General features: G+C 49.2%; 1 protein-coding gene across 4 annotated transcripts in view; it reads right to left on the bottom strand.

Moving 5' to 3' along the window:
- LOC118291630 (collagen alpha-1(XIV) chain) overlaps window positions 1–15,000 on the bottom strand; it is a 58,964-nt gene that overhangs the window by 27,246 nt on the left and 16,718 nt on the right. For all 4 annotated transcript variants that reach the window (XM_035619953.2, XM_047330331.1, XM_035619957.2 and 1 more), the window contains 14 exons: window positions 7,882–8,040; window positions 7,516–7,635; window positions 7,172–7,336; window positions 6,536–6,697; window positions 6,247–6,431; window positions 5,404–5,530; window positions 4,739–4,884; window positions 3,727–3,856; window positions 2,080–2,219; window positions 1,840–1,966; window positions 1,596–1,735; window positions 1,297–1,429; window positions 1,162–1,206; window positions 899–1,044 (listed from right to left, as the gene is read on the bottom strand). In XM_035619953.2, coding sequence (XP_035475846.2) covers window positions 899–1,044; window positions 1,162–1,206; window positions 1,297–1,429; window positions 1,596–1,735; window positions 1,840–1,966; window positions 2,080–2,219; window positions 3,727–3,856; window positions 4,739–4,884; window positions 5,404–5,530; window positions 6,247–6,431; window positions 6,536–6,697; window positions 7,172–7,336; window positions 7,516–7,635; window positions 7,882–8,040 — 1,925 coding nt within the window. The remainder of the gene's footprint in view (window positions 1–898; window positions 1,045–1,161; window positions 1,207–1,296; window positions 1,430–1,595; window positions 1,736–1,839; window positions 1,967–2,079; window positions 2,220–3,726; window positions 3,857–4,738; window positions 4,885–5,403; window positions 5,531–6,246; window positions 6,432–6,535; window positions 6,698–7,171; window positions 7,337–7,515; window positions 7,636–7,881; window positions 8,041–15,000) is intronic.

Genomic DNA, 15,000 nt, shown 5'->3' with positions numbered 1-15,000 from the left:
CAATAGCTCCGCCCACAACAATATTGGTGTGTGTGTGTGTGTGTGTGTGTGTGTGTGTGCAGAGGAATCCCGAGGTCCCACACCAGCCCGTTGTTGTTGTTGTTGTTGTTGTTGTCGTCGTCGTTGTTGTCATGGTGACCGCGCGGCGCCGCCAGCCGCCTCCCCGGCAGCTCGTTATCACAGCGTGAACAGCTGTGGCCTCAGGTTGTCGATCAGCGAGTGTCTTATCTGCCGAGCGGAGGAGGAGAAACAAAAACCTGGCTGTCGCTCGGTCGCTCGACGCTGCCAAGAGACGAGAGAGTACCTCATTTACACACGACTGATTTCTACGTTCACACACTTCTTCTTCAGATAGACGGACGGATGTTTTACATCAGTGTGTATTTCTCTCTCTGTTGTGCTTCATTAGTAGGAAGAACTATCATTCTCTCTCTCTCTCTCTCTCTGAAGATCTTCCACCGTTTTCATCATCCTCATCCTCTCTCTCGCTCTCGACTCGACTCTGAAGACCTGCCATTACCTTCAACAGCACATCTCCCTCCATCTCTTCATGGGAGACACTTCATGTGAAGACCTGCCATCGTCTACATCAATAACCTCAGACATCTCTCCTCCCTTTGTTCCATCCATCACTCCCCAACACCTTCTATACCTCCTCCACGAGTCATTGCCTGTCCGGCTCCCCATTGGCTGCAGGTACCTGCACTGAGTCCCGACATAATGACGCCCTGTGGGGATTAGATGGATTACAGAGCAGAGCGGGATTGAAACAGTGAACGCGTCTGATCTTCTACGGGAAGTTCTCCTTCTGATCCATCTCCAGAATTCTCCTGGAGTTGATCGGTATATGAGGACGTACGGTATATGTACAGTAGAAGTGATCGTCTGTGAGTCTCACCGTCTCCTCCGCCCGGTCGCCCTCGGCGCTGATGTAGCTCAGTCGATAGTGTCGGACGTTTCGGGGGTCGACGGGCTGCCAGGACACTCGCAGGCTGAAGGTGGTTTCCTCATCGATCCTCATGTTCCTCACCCCGTAACGAGGAGCTGGAGGACGAACGCAACAAATAAATCACTCTGCAGGTCGGAGACATCAGAACCAAATCACTGAAGCACAGAACTCTCTCTCTGTCCAGTTTCAGACCGCCGCGATGAAATGTTTACCTGCTGTGGTGGTGGTTGTCGTAGCGACGGTGGTTAATCTTTCAACTGAAAATCAAAGTAAACAAATATTTCAGCGCAACAAAGAGTTTGAAATCGAACATGTGACGTTCAAGAAAAAATAATTCTCTACTTTACCGGTGGACTCGACGAGGATCAGCTCGTCGCTCTCCACCTCGTTTCCGTAAATGGCCGACAGCAGGACTTCGTACTCCGAGGACGCACTGAGGCCTTGGATCAGGTAGGAGTTGAGGTTTCCGTTCACCAGAGCCTGGAACACGAGACGGGGGGGGGGTCACAGTTCAAACGTTCAACCATCGTCAAGGTCACAGCGAGAAACATCCGATTATAGTTTATCAGCCGCAAAATAAGTCTTTGCTACATCAGAGCTGGAAGATGTCATCGTATGGTTTCTGTTGTAGTGATATGTGTCGCACCTCCTCAGTGTCTCCTCCATCAGTGGGCGTCCAGGTGAGTCGGTACAGCACCACATCAGAGGCCGGGTGTTGCCATGACACCCTGAAGCTGTTTGTGGAGACGTCACTGCTCCTCAGGTCCAGCGGGTCCGGGACCGTCTCTACACACACAAATACACACCTGTAGTTCTGGTAACAACCGGCTGGACGGGCGATACCTGACACCTCAATCAATGTAACACATCTATGTGCTATGAGTTCCTACTTGTGGTGAAGCTGTCGGTCACAGCCTCCGCTTGTCCCTCGTCGTACATGGCGAAGACTCCCACCGTGTACTCCGTCAGGGACGTCAGGTTGCCGAGCAACCAGGAGGTCACACGGCCCACGTCCACCTGTCGACACAGAACCAGGAATTTGTACAAACACAATCACTTGGAAAGTGCTGTTGTATTTGGAGTCGAGGTTTGTGGTACAGTATTTAAGGGGTGTAGCACTGAATTCTCACCTCATTGGTCTGGACGCCGTTGGTCTTCACATACATGATGCGGTATCCTCTGGCCTTCCTGGAGGCGGAGTCCCACGCGAGCCGGGCGGAGCTGTGCTCCACGTCGGAGAAGCGCAGGTTCCTGGCCGGGGTCAGCGGCACTGAGGGCGGGGAGGACACGACGCGGGGGCGGGGAGTGAACAGATGAGCAGTTTCTGTGTGACTTACTGAACGGACGAGTCGAAACACATCGGGGGTCGAAGGTTAGTTGAGTTTCGTCTGGACAACTTCACGCTCGCACACTCACTCGTGGGCTTTTGTAGCGAGGATCCTGGACGCCGCCATTTTAATTATAAAGTGGACTGAACCTCATCGCTTCACTCACAGTTCCTCCACAGCCTCTTTCTCGGAGGTTAAAGAAAGTCTCGTCCCGAGATTACTTTACTTTCCTCCAAACCGAGGATTCTGATTTACTCTGAAGCCCCGGAAACTTTTCTGCTTAGAATTACTGATCTGTTTCCCTTTTTTCTTCCCCCCGCCCCATTTTTATCCTGATGCCGCAGCCGCGGCTTCACCTCAATTACACCTGCGGTCAGAGGAAAGACAAAGCAGCAGGAAGAGAAGCAGAAACCGCCTCTGCTCTCACGGCGGGTCGAGCCGGGGTCGGCGCCGCAGCGAGGAGGATGGAAAATGAAAAAAAAGCTTTTTTAAGAGATACGCGAGTCTCTGCAAAGTATTCTGGATTTATCTTTTCCAATGTAGAAATATCCTCGACGTTCAACGACCCGCTCACGTACGGTGGGTGTCAGACGACGTCCCCCCAGATTCTATGACTTTTATTACCGTTTTATGACATTAATAAAAATATGAATTAATGCAGAGCTTCACACAATGACTGTAAATAAAGACGGACGACGTGACGGCTCCTCTGAAGTGGAGCCAAATCCTCCTGATCGCCCCCTGGTGTCTGCAGATGGGACATGTAGATGTCATGTGAGGTTGTTCTTCCGTTGTTCACGTGTTCATGTGAACAGTTATTTGATGATATAAAAAACGTGGCTGAGACGTCGATGATTGACAGCTGACGCTGACTCCTGATTGGTCGAGGAACAGAACCTCACACTGATCTTTTTACCCGCTGCTCGACAGAAACGAATCAACGGCGACAAAAATAGATTTGATGCCTCGTGAGTGGATTATAAAGACGATGAGGAATAAACACGATGGAGTTTATGGAACGTGTTTACAGGTAAATGATGATAAAAATAATAATAAAACAACCTCTCTCTCTCTCGGTCGTCCTCTGACCTGCAGTCAAAAGACTAACACGCCTCCTGAAGACGCGAACGTGCCCGACTCCGCCGTTAATTAGTGAGCGAGCAGCGGGATTGTGGGAAGACGACTCTCATCAAGGCCTCACATCACTTTAGAGAATGAAAGTGAAGTGTAAACTGTAGCTCAGCGAGAGGGAAGCCAGAGGCTGCCACAGTTCTGTCACGTGTGGAGAACGTGTGGGGACACGAGACCGAACATGTTACATGACGAGCAGACGCTTCACACAATGACAAGTCAAGAGGATTGGAAATGATAGAAATGAGCAGCGTAGAGTTAACAGGCGGGGAGTTACAGGACCGTGTGTGTGTGTGTGTGTGAGTGTGTGTGACTCACGTGTGGTCTGCTGGCTCGTCATGGGGTCACTGGCCTCCTCGCCGTACATGGCGTACACCGTCACCGTGTACTCGGTGGCCGGAGTCAAACCCTCGAGCTCCACCTCGCTCACAGAGTCGGACACCTTCACCTGTGTACGACGCACACACACGCACGCACACACACACACAGACACACAGACACACACACACACACACACACACAGACAGACAGACAGACAGACAGACAGACAGACAGACAGACAGACAGACAGACAGACAGACACACAGACACACACACACACACACACACACACAGACAGACAGACAGACACACAGACACACAGACACACAGACAGACAGACAGACAGACAGACAGACAGACAGACAGACAGACAGACAGACAGACAGACAGACAGACAGACAGACAGACAGACAGACAGACAGACAGACAGACAGACAGACAGACAGACACACACACACACACAGACAGACAGACAGACAGACAGACAGACACACACACACACACACACACACACACACACACACACACACAGACAGACAGACAGACAGACAGACAGACAGACAGACACACACACACACACACACAGACAGACAGACAGCAGTGTTAAGTAGTGTATGTGTCCGTCATCCGTCTGTCTGTTTATCTTCCTCTCCACACTTCTCCTCCTCCGTCATCCCTCCGTCAGTCGTGTCGGGACAGGCGGGGAATCGAGCAGCGATTACATAAGATCGTTTCTGAGAGTTCTGTCTCCGTCTCTCGGGTTCAGTCTGAAACCCTCCGTGAACCCGTGAGGCCCAGTCGAGTCGAGGGGCGGTCATGAGGTCTGATGGGAGGGGGAGGGACGCCCTTCACACCTCGCTGCTCTTCCTCCTCTTCCTCCTCTTTTTGGTCGTTTGACAGTTTTGAGAGTTGAAATCATTGTTTCATTTACCAGAACAGGTCACTTTGTGATGTTCAAGAGATCAGGAGCAAGATGTTTCTCATGTACAAAGAAACACACAGTCCTCACCTCCTTCTCGTCCGCGGGGTCTCCCTCCGTCAGCGGCGCGTAGAGGATCATGTACCCAGAAGCCCCGGCGGCGATCTTCCAGCGAACCCTCATGGTGCTGTGAGTGATGTCGAACAACTCCAGCTCGTTGACCATCGGCAGCGCCACTGCAGGACACACACACACACACACACACACACACACACACACTATTATCAATCAACTTATTCGTGTGTCGTCTATAAGACTCAGCGATGAAGCGCCGCAGCCTGGAATTTTACAATCAACCAGTCCAGTGGAACGACGGCGTCACAGCCGAACCTCATTAACTCCCCGTCGTTCATCAGCGAGCGGCGGCGCCATAAACTTTATAATAAACAACTATAATTAAAAAAAGAAAATACAAATACGACCAAATAATCTTTTTAAAAACGTAAAATCGAATCTAAAATATCCTTTTCTTCCTTTTTGATTCTGTGAAATCAAAGTTTTGATATTGGGCTATATCAACACAGATATTTGATATTTCTCTCTGAAAGACGAATCGGCCTTTTCTTTTTTTGGTTTGTTTGTTTCTGGACCAGCTGATAAATCCACTCGTATTGAAACAGGGATGTTTTTCATTTTACTGGAGTCTGGTCGAGTGATGACGTCAGTGACGTTCTCTCCCGCGCCATGGAACTCACGTGTGGTGGCACTTCCTCTCAGCGCCTCGCTGGCCGAGCTGCGGTAGACGGCGAACACGGCCACCTGGTACTCGGTCAGAGAGTTCAGGTAGTTGAGCTCCACGCTGCTCACGGCGCCGCCGACCACCTGGGACACGGGACGCCACAGACACTCAGATCCAGATAGACAACGCTGAGTCTTACTGCCGAGCGTCACGACCACAACTCTTTAAAAAGAACTTTTAATGAGCTCAGATCTCGTTCTCGGACAGAAGCAGCAGAACTCAGAAAGGGTTCAAAATATCCGAGCTTGTTGGGAGACTCGGGCTCGTGGAGGGTTGTGACGCGCCGCGTGTCGCTGCTGCAGGCGCGAGGCCAACGAGATCAGACGCGCTCTGATGAAACCTGGGTTTTCCCTGTGGGGAAGAAGAACTGAGGCCGTTCAGCTGCATCATCATCAAAGAGAGACGGGACGGAAATAAAGAAGAAGAAGAAGAAGAAGAAGAAGGAAACTGTACAAACACAAAACACCAGCTGAGAGAATCACAGCAGCAAACGACTGAGCACCGCAGGCGAGGACGGAAGACGCTACGTCCACTCGGAGGGCCAATCAGCTGAGATCAAATATTAATATTCTGTCATGTTGCCTCAGAACAAATGATGTCAGATTCATTTCAGGTGACGTGGTTCAGAACCACAGACTGAAGAGAAAGATGGACGACATGACGGCTGCTCTAAAGTGAAGCCACATCCTCCTGATCGCCCCATGGTGTCTGACTGCAGTACAGCTCATAATCATCTTCATGCACAGTCGCCGATCGTCTAAATTCATAACTGAAACAAATAAAAAAATCATCCAGGTACTTTTTCATCCGGCTGTCCTCCGCTGGCGGGGTAGTAGACCACGCGGTACTTCTCCACCTGGCCCGGCGCCTGGGTCCACGTGACCCGGAAGCTGCGAGCCGTGACCTCAGAGGTCACCAGGTCACGGGGAGGAGCCACGGAGGAGGCCGAGGCAGCGCCGCCGCCGCCGCCGCCGGAGTCGCCCCCTGGTGGAGAAGAAGAAACAAAGACATTTTGTTTTTATAACTCATTATCGCCATGTTGTCATAACCATAACTGACGGACAGTGATGAGCCTCGGCTCGCCGCACCTCTGAGCTGCTTGTCGAGCTGCTCCACGCGGTCGCACACGGTCTTGGTGAGTCCGTCCACGATGTCGCTCATCACGCTGAAGTCGGCCACGTTGTAGACGTGCGTCTCCTCGGGGCCGGAGGCGATCGCCTTCAGCTCGTTCTCGTCGGCGTCTTTCACACCTGGAGGCGAGCGAGAGGGCGACAAGGTGACAGGTACGTTACTGATGATGACGAATTTGTTCGAGATTTGATCCAAAAGAAAAATATGGATCTAGACTTTTTCATCCGCTAAATCCTGAAATGATTGATGATTATTATGATGATAATTTTCATCATTGATCTTTTTTTTCTGTTCAAGTCCAAAGTGACTTTGTCTGATCAACAGGCCACAAAACCAAAAGTCAATTCAATTTATAATTATAACAAACTTTCAAAAAAACAGCAACTAACTAATTTAATTTTCTGTCCTAATGAATAAATTAAATTATTAACAAACTCATTCATCTCACGAAAACCAATCAAACCTTCTCTGTTGACTGATGAATAAACGAAGCAGAATGAAACAACATGTTGGACTGAAATGTATAGAATATAATAAAGCTGTATAACATATTCATTTAATATAAAATGATTGTGTGTCGAGCGTCGTCGTACCGATGGCGAACACCTCGATCCCGGCGCTCCTCAGGCCCTGGGCGGGCGGAGCCACGTCGTCCTGGGACTTTCCGTCCGTGATGAGGATTGCGATCTTGGGAACGCCGGCTCTGGATCCAGACTCCGGCTTGAAGCTGTTCTCCAGGATGAAGGTCAGAGCCAGACCTGCACACACACACGGGACTCCCATGAATAAATACACTTTTATACTCAGAATAAAGAGGGCAAATGAAACAGTTTAATCTTAGAAGATGCAGAGAATCAAGGAATCAAAGAATCAGTCGACAAGGCCGATTTCCGCCTGACATTGACCGATGGGCTGTGAGGTGGAGTCGTCGCCGTACCCGTCAGCGTGTTGCCTCCCTTGTACGGCAGGTTCTTCACTGCGTCCATCACGGCCTGTTTGGTGCTGTGAGCGTTCAGATGCCACTCGATCCTCGGGTCTCCGCTGTACTGGGCCAGACCTGCTCTCACACACACACACACACACACACCGACACACACACACGCACACCGACACACACACACACACACACGCGTCAGGACACACACATTCATTCTTCTGGTTCAAACTCGGGTGGAGAACAGATCCAGTTGCTCTGAGGAAAACGTTCTCTATTATTCTCTATTTAGAATCACATCCATCACACGGTCCCACCAGGGCGGCGTCTGATTGGTCCAGAGTCAAAACACAAAGAAACCCTCCTCACCGATCCGGGTCTTGTCGTGCTCCACGCTGAAGGCCCGGACCAGGTTCTCCAGGAACGCCCTGACCACCCGGAAGTTGATGCGGCCGATGCTCCAGGAGCCGTCGACCAGGATCACGATGTCGGCGTTGGCCGGCGTCTTACACGTGAAGCCCTCTTCCGCTGGAGACAAACACAGATTGAATGACGTCTGCGGAACGTTCCTGTGAATGTTTTCTAAAGTAGGAACCGGCATGTTAAACATGTCCACAGTTTCTTTTGAACGCAGCCTCCAGCAGGACACGCGTGGTGAAAGTAGGACATCGTGATGTGCAGCTTCTGTCCCAAAGTGTTACAAAGTGTTTCATTAATTCCAATTCACTTCAACCCCAGAATAATGAATCCCCGGAGGGGCCGCGGACGAAGAATCGCAGCCGCCCACTTTAGAGAAGCTCGTTTACAAAGAGCCGGTCCGGCGCCGGGCGAGCCGGAGGCCGACCCGCTTACAGAGGAGCCATATTCCTATCGGCCAATTATCTCTCAGGAGCTCAGAGGAAAAACCTGGGGATCGTTACCGCTGCTGATTTTAATCACGGTGAACCGGATGATGAGAACTGATCATTAACACTGAGGAGAGAAAAGAAACAGCAGCAGGTGAACGAGTCACAACGTCCAGGGAATCAGGTGGAGGAGAGTCGCTGTTGGAAACTCGACTTTATACACGTCCACACACACACAGGAAGAAAACTGTGAATCGATGTCGGGAATAATGGTTTCTGAACATTTCTAAAAGGAATGAACGGAGGCGATGCTGAAGTAAAATGGCTCGTGACCAGTAAACATTCCTCGGATTAATAAAACTGAAGAAAAAACAGAGGCTCCGTCTTGTATCCATAAGACCTGACGATTCTAAAATCATAAACACTGATGGTTGTGTTATGAACTTGGCTCTGTGCTGCGACACGTCACTGTATCTACTGTACTGTCATTCTGTATCTACTGTACTGTCATTCTGTATCTACTGTACTGTCATTCTGTATCTACTGTACTGTCATTCTGTATCTACTGTAATTACTGTACTGTCATTCTGTATCTACTGTACTTACTGTACTGTCATTCTGTATCTACTGTACTGTCATTCTGTATCTACTGTACTTACTGTACTGTCATTCTGTATCTACTGTACTGTCATTCTGTATCTACTGTACTTACTGTACTGTCATTCTGTATCCACTGTACTATCATTTTGTATCTACTGTACTTACTGTACTGTCATTCTGTATCTACTGTACTGTCATTCTGTATCTACTGTACTGTTTTAACTGTCATAATCTTCTGTATCTGCTGTACTGTTACGTCGACCCGCTGCCACACGATCCTCTTCTCCTCCAGACGTATCAGAGAATATTTGTTTCAGGTCGCAGCTTGTTTTAACATCTCAGGTGTGTGTGTGTGTGTGTGAGTGTGTGTGTGTGTGTGTGTGTGTGAGTGTGTGTGTGAGTGTGAGTGTGTGAGTTTGTGTGTGTGTGTGTGTGTGAGTGTGTGTGTGAGTGTGTGTGTGTGTGTGTGTGAGTGTGTGTGTGTGTGTGTGTGTGTGTGTGTGTGAGTGTGTATGTGTGTGTGTGTGTGAGTGTGTGTGTGTGTGTGTGTGAGTGTGTGTGTGTGTGTGTGAGTGTGTGTGAGTGTGTGTGAGTGTGTGTGTGTGTATGTGTGTGAGTGTGTGTGTGTGTGTGTGTGTGTGTGTGTGTGAGTGTGTGTGTGTGTGTGTGTGAGTGTGTGTGAGTGTGTGTGTGTGTGTGTGTGTGTGTGGCGATGGCATTCTTCAGCAACCCTCTTATTCATCATTGACAGCAACCGAGAAGTGTATCACTCTTTACAAGTCTCTACAGTGTCGGAATTCATCCTCCTCCTCCTCGGTCGACCGGAGGATTCGACCTCCGATCGTCTTCAGCGATGCGGAACGAAAGCAGCGACACGTAAAACACACAATTACTTCACCGCTGTGGAAGCGGCGAGCGTTTCACAAACTCAGACCTGGAGACTTTTTCTTAGCAGTCAGTTAGAGAAATCATTTTCATGACCTGTCAACATGTTTGTGCATCAGCCTGCTCCTGTACATGTAATTATGTACATTATGTACATAGCTGTACGAATTAGAGGATAGTGGGACGAATTAGAGGATAGCTGTACGAATTAGGGGATAGTGGGACGAATTAGAGGATAGCTGTACGAATTAGAGGATAGCTGTACGAATTAGAGGATAGTGGGACGAATTAGAGGATAGCTGTACGAATTAGGGGATAGCTGTACGAATTAGGGGATAGTGGGACGAATTAGAGGATAGCTGTACGAATTAGAGGATAGCTGTACGAATTAGAGGATAGCTGTACGAATTAGAGGATAGTGGGACGAATTAGGGGATAGCTGTACGAATTAGGGGATAGCTGTACGAATTAGAGGATAGTGGGACGAATTAGAGGATAGCTGTACGAATTAGAGGATAGCTGTACGAATTAGAGGATAGCTGTACGAATTAGGGGATAGCTGTACGAATTAGAGGATAGCTGTACGAATTAGGGGATAGCTGTACGAATTAGAGGATAGCTGTACGAATTAGAGGATAGCTGTACGAATTAGGGGATAGCTGTACGAATTAGAGGATAGCTGTACGAATTAGAGGATAGTGGGACGAATTAGAGGATAGCTGTACGAATTAGAGGATAGCTGTACGAATTAGAGGATAGCTGTACGAATTAGGGGATAGCTGTACGAATTAGAGGATAGTGGGACGAATTAGAGGATAGTGGGACGAATTAGAGGATAGCTGTACGAATTAGGGGATAGCTGTACGAATTAGGGGATAGTGGGACGAATTAGGGGATAGCTGTACGAATTAGGGGATAGCTGTACGAATTAGAGGATAGTGGGACGAATTAGGGGATAGCTGTACGAATTAGGGGATAGCTGTACGAATTAGAGGATAGCTGTACGAATTAGAGGATAGTGGGACGAATTAGAGGATAGCTGTACGAATTAGAGGATAGCTATACGAATTAGGGGATAGCTGTACGAATTAGAGGATAGCTGTACGAATTAGAGGATAGTGGGACGAATTAGAGGATAGCTGTACGAATTAGGGGATAGCTGTACGAATTAGAGGATAGCTGTACGAATTAGGGGATAGCTGTACGAATTAGAGGATAGCTGTACGAATTAGAGGATAGTGGGACGAATTAGAGGATAGTGGGACGAATTAGGGGATAGTGGGACGAATTAGAGGATAGCTGTACGAATTAGGGGATAGCTGTACGAATTAGAGGATAGCTGTACGAATTAGGGGATAGCTGTACGAATTAGGGGATAGTGGGACGAATTAGGGGATAGCTGTACGAATTAGGGGATAGCTGTACGAATTAGAGGATAGTGGGACGAATTAGGGGATAGCTGTACGAATTAGGGGATAGCTGTACGAATTAGAGGATAGCTGTACGAATTAGAGGATAGTGGGACGAATTAGAGGATAGCTGTACGAATTAGAGGATAGCTATACGAATTAGGGGATAGCTGTACGAATTAGAGGATAGCTGTACGAATTAGAGGATAGTGGGACGAATTAGAGGATAGCTGTACGAATTAGGGGATAGCTGTACGAATTAGAGGATAGCTGTACGAATTAGGGGATAGCTGTACGAATTAGAGGATAGCTGTACGAATTAGAGGATAGTGGGACGAATTAGAGGATAGTGGGACGAATTAGGGGATAGTGGGACGAATTAGAGGATAGCTGTACGAATTAGGGGATAGCTGTACGAATTAGAGGATAGCTGTACGAATTAGGGGATAGCTGTACGAATTAGAGGATAGCTGTACGAATTAGGGGATAGCTGTACGAATTAGAGGATAGCTGTACGAATTAGAGGATAGCTGTACGAATTAGAGGATAGCTGTACGAATTAGAGGATAGCTGTACGAATTAGAGGATAGTGGGACGAATTAGGGGATAGCTGTACGAATTAGAGGATAGCTGTACGAATTAGGGGATAGCTGTACGAATTAGAGGATAGCTGTACGAATTAGGGGATAGCTGTACGAATTAGAGGATAGCTGTACGAATTAGAGGATAGCTGTACGAATTAGAGGATAGCTGTACGAATTAGAGGATAGCTGTACGAATTAGAGGATAGCTGTACGAATTAGAGGATAGTGGGACGAATTAGAGGATAGTGGGACGAATTAGAGGATAGTGGGACGAATTAGTGGATAGCTGTACGAATTAGTGGATAGCTGTACGAATTAGTGGAGAGCTGTACGAATTAGTGGATAGTGGGACGAATTAGTGGATAGCTTTACGAATTAGAGGATAGTGGGACGAATTAGGGGATAGCTGTACGATAATGTTTTCAGTTTGCGATAATATAAAAGAGCGAAAGACAAAAGACAGAAGAATCATGATCACTTCATTACAAACCCAACATCCCCTTGAACAGCGACGATCCCTGAAGAGGAAGAAGGATTAAAACAGGACTTTAAGGCCTTTTCTCTAAAACAGCTGCTTCAGGGCCCGAAGAGACAAAAGGAGTCGGGATGATTTTGAGCGTCACCTGGACAGATGGTGGAGAGAGAAGAGACACGCTGGAAGCAGCAGCAGTGACAGACGCATATTAAAGGATGAGAATCTGCTGCGAAGACAAACGCTGCCTCTTTCTGCTCCATTGACTCGTCTTCCCCCGCGGCCTCGCTCTGATTCCTGCCCGTTCAAACTACCGTCAGCTCTCTTCTGTTTTATGACTTATTTAAGGCAAAGCAGCAACAAATACTAATGTTGTTGACTCAGTAATTTAATGTCATTCGGACACGCAGGGCCTCGATGTGCTTCACAGAGGAGACACGTCGGGACGAAGGAGGGAGGGCGGGAAGGAGGGAGGACGGGAAGGAGGGAGAAGTGGAAGGAGGAAGGAGGGGAAGGACGGGAAGGAGGGAGGACGGGAAGGAGGAAGGAGGGGAAGGAGGGAGGACGGGAAGGAGGAAGGAGGGGAAGGAGGAGGGAGGGGAAGGAGGAAGGAGGGGAAGGAGGAGGGAGGGGAAGGAGGAAGGAGGGGAAGGAGGAGGGAGGGGAAGGAGGAAGGAGGGGAAGGAGGAGGGAGGGGAAGGAGGGAGGACGGGAAGGAGGGAGGAAGGGAAGGAGGGAGGAGGGGAAGGAGGGAGGACGGGAAGGAGGGAGGAGGGGAAGGAGGGAGGAAGGGAAGGAGGGAGGAAGGGAAGGAGGGAGGAGGGGAAGGAGGGAGGAGGGGAAGGAGGGAGGAAGGTGCGATTAGCCGTGACCCCGCTCAGGCACAGCGTCTCTCTCCACACAGGTTGAAAAATGGCGGAAGGGTCTGAGGCCCCTCCCTCCCACGGCTGCGAGGGTCCAGACGACCCCTAACAGAGGACGTGACCTCAGTGGGCCTGTGTAAACAGTATTATAATGAATCCTCTCAGTTTACAGACTCTCCTCATGAATATTAATAACAGCAAATGGAGTCGACGGGTCGATACAGGACGAGTCGGCAGATTCTACAGACGAAGAAGCGACTCGACTGAACGAGATTCACGGCTCTATCTACAGTCACATTGAACCTATGACCTGTACCGCAGCCAGACCCCAGGGGGCGATCATGAGGCTTCCTGTCGACCATCTTCAATCGCAGTCACCGGGGAAAAACAAGACAAACTGTCAAAGATGTTTAACTTCCCAAAGACACGGAACAGAACGTCCAGCGGTCAAAGTTCAAAGGTCAGGGCCCGGTTCAAAATCTGAGGAGCTCCGAGCGCGAGGCCGACACCCGTCAAGTCAGAACGAGCTGCGGCGCCCGAGGCCTCGTCGGAGTGTGACAGATTTAAGTTCGCTCTGCTAATTTACACACCAGGAGGAGGGGCGGGGGTCAGGAGGTCGGCCGGCTGCCTCCGAGTCCACACAATCCCACGTGCTCGTCCACGTGGAAGGTGAACAGATACAGACTCCTGCATGAAACCTGACCTCCACCTGTAAATCCTACAATCACCACGTGACCATCAGGTTACGTCACTTCAGACGACCAGTTCTTCAAATCGTTGGTTTTAGACTCCGAAGGTCTAAAAGGTTTCAGCTCTGCTTCATCGCAACGTTGGAATATTCAGAAACATTGGGCTCCGTAAGAGACGAACAGAAGAAGGTTGATGCTTCTTCCCTCTTCGTCCCTCAGTGGAAACGGGAAGAGGAACATTGGAAGTTGGTCTAACTAGCCCCTCGCTGGGGACGCCCTTGAGCAAGGCACCGCGCTCTGAGTGGAGGGACAGCGAGTTACGAACACATGACGACTCTTCTGTCGTATGGAAAATAAAACAGTGTTGCGAACACGAGTCAATGGTATCAGAATAGAACCGACACGCAGGAGGAACCGGGCCTGACGACGAGCCTCGGAGCTCATCGTCGCCACATTCATCTGAACGATGACAGAACATGAATCACAGCTCGACTCCACCCGAGAGAGAGGAGACGCAGAAGTTTACTGCCCCTGAACGCAGCATCGCAGGTTCTCCTCCACGTCTGATTCATGGTCGGACCGGACGACTGATCTGTTTCACCAGCGTGTAAACATGAACTCTTCACGTCTCCAGCGGTTTATGATGATGATATGAGAGGTGATGAAACCGCTTCGTCGTATCAGGTGAAATTAGATGAAACACCGACGATGGTGACCTGTTGTTGACACGATCACAAGAACGTGGGAGTTCACACTGTTCTGTGAAGAGTTGCAGTGTGTGTGGGACAGAGAAAGAACTCCTCTGTTCTTCTTCTCACGTTCGCTGCAAAAAGCTGGAAATGAGAATCTAACACGAGCGGTTGTTCAAACTCAGGAGCTTGAATCAGCGTCGCTTGAAATCTGATGGGTCGAATCTTCCAGAGATGACGATTACAGAAGAACTGATCGTGTGCGAGGACAAACACGCAATCTGCCAGAGAGAGAAAATCTACAGTAAGAAAGAAAAACACGCCAATAAAGACGACGGACAAAGACAAAGAGACACCGTCCACGAAGAACAATTGTTCTGAAGAGTCAAAGTCTGAGATCCCACGAGTCCGTCACGGCTCAGGTAGAAGGTGACGGAGCTTCAGCTGCGTTC

The sequence above is a fragment of the Scophthalmus maximus genome, chromosome 22 (assembly GCF_022379125.1).
Source record: "Scophthalmus maximus strain ysfricsl-2021 chromosome 22, ASM2237912v1, whole genome shotgun sequence".
Taxonomy (NCBI): Eukaryota; Metazoa; Chordata; class Actinopteri; order Pleuronectiformes; family Scophthalmidae; genus Scophthalmus; species Scophthalmus maximus.
This window is presented reverse-complemented; position numbering and strand designations above follow the sequence as displayed.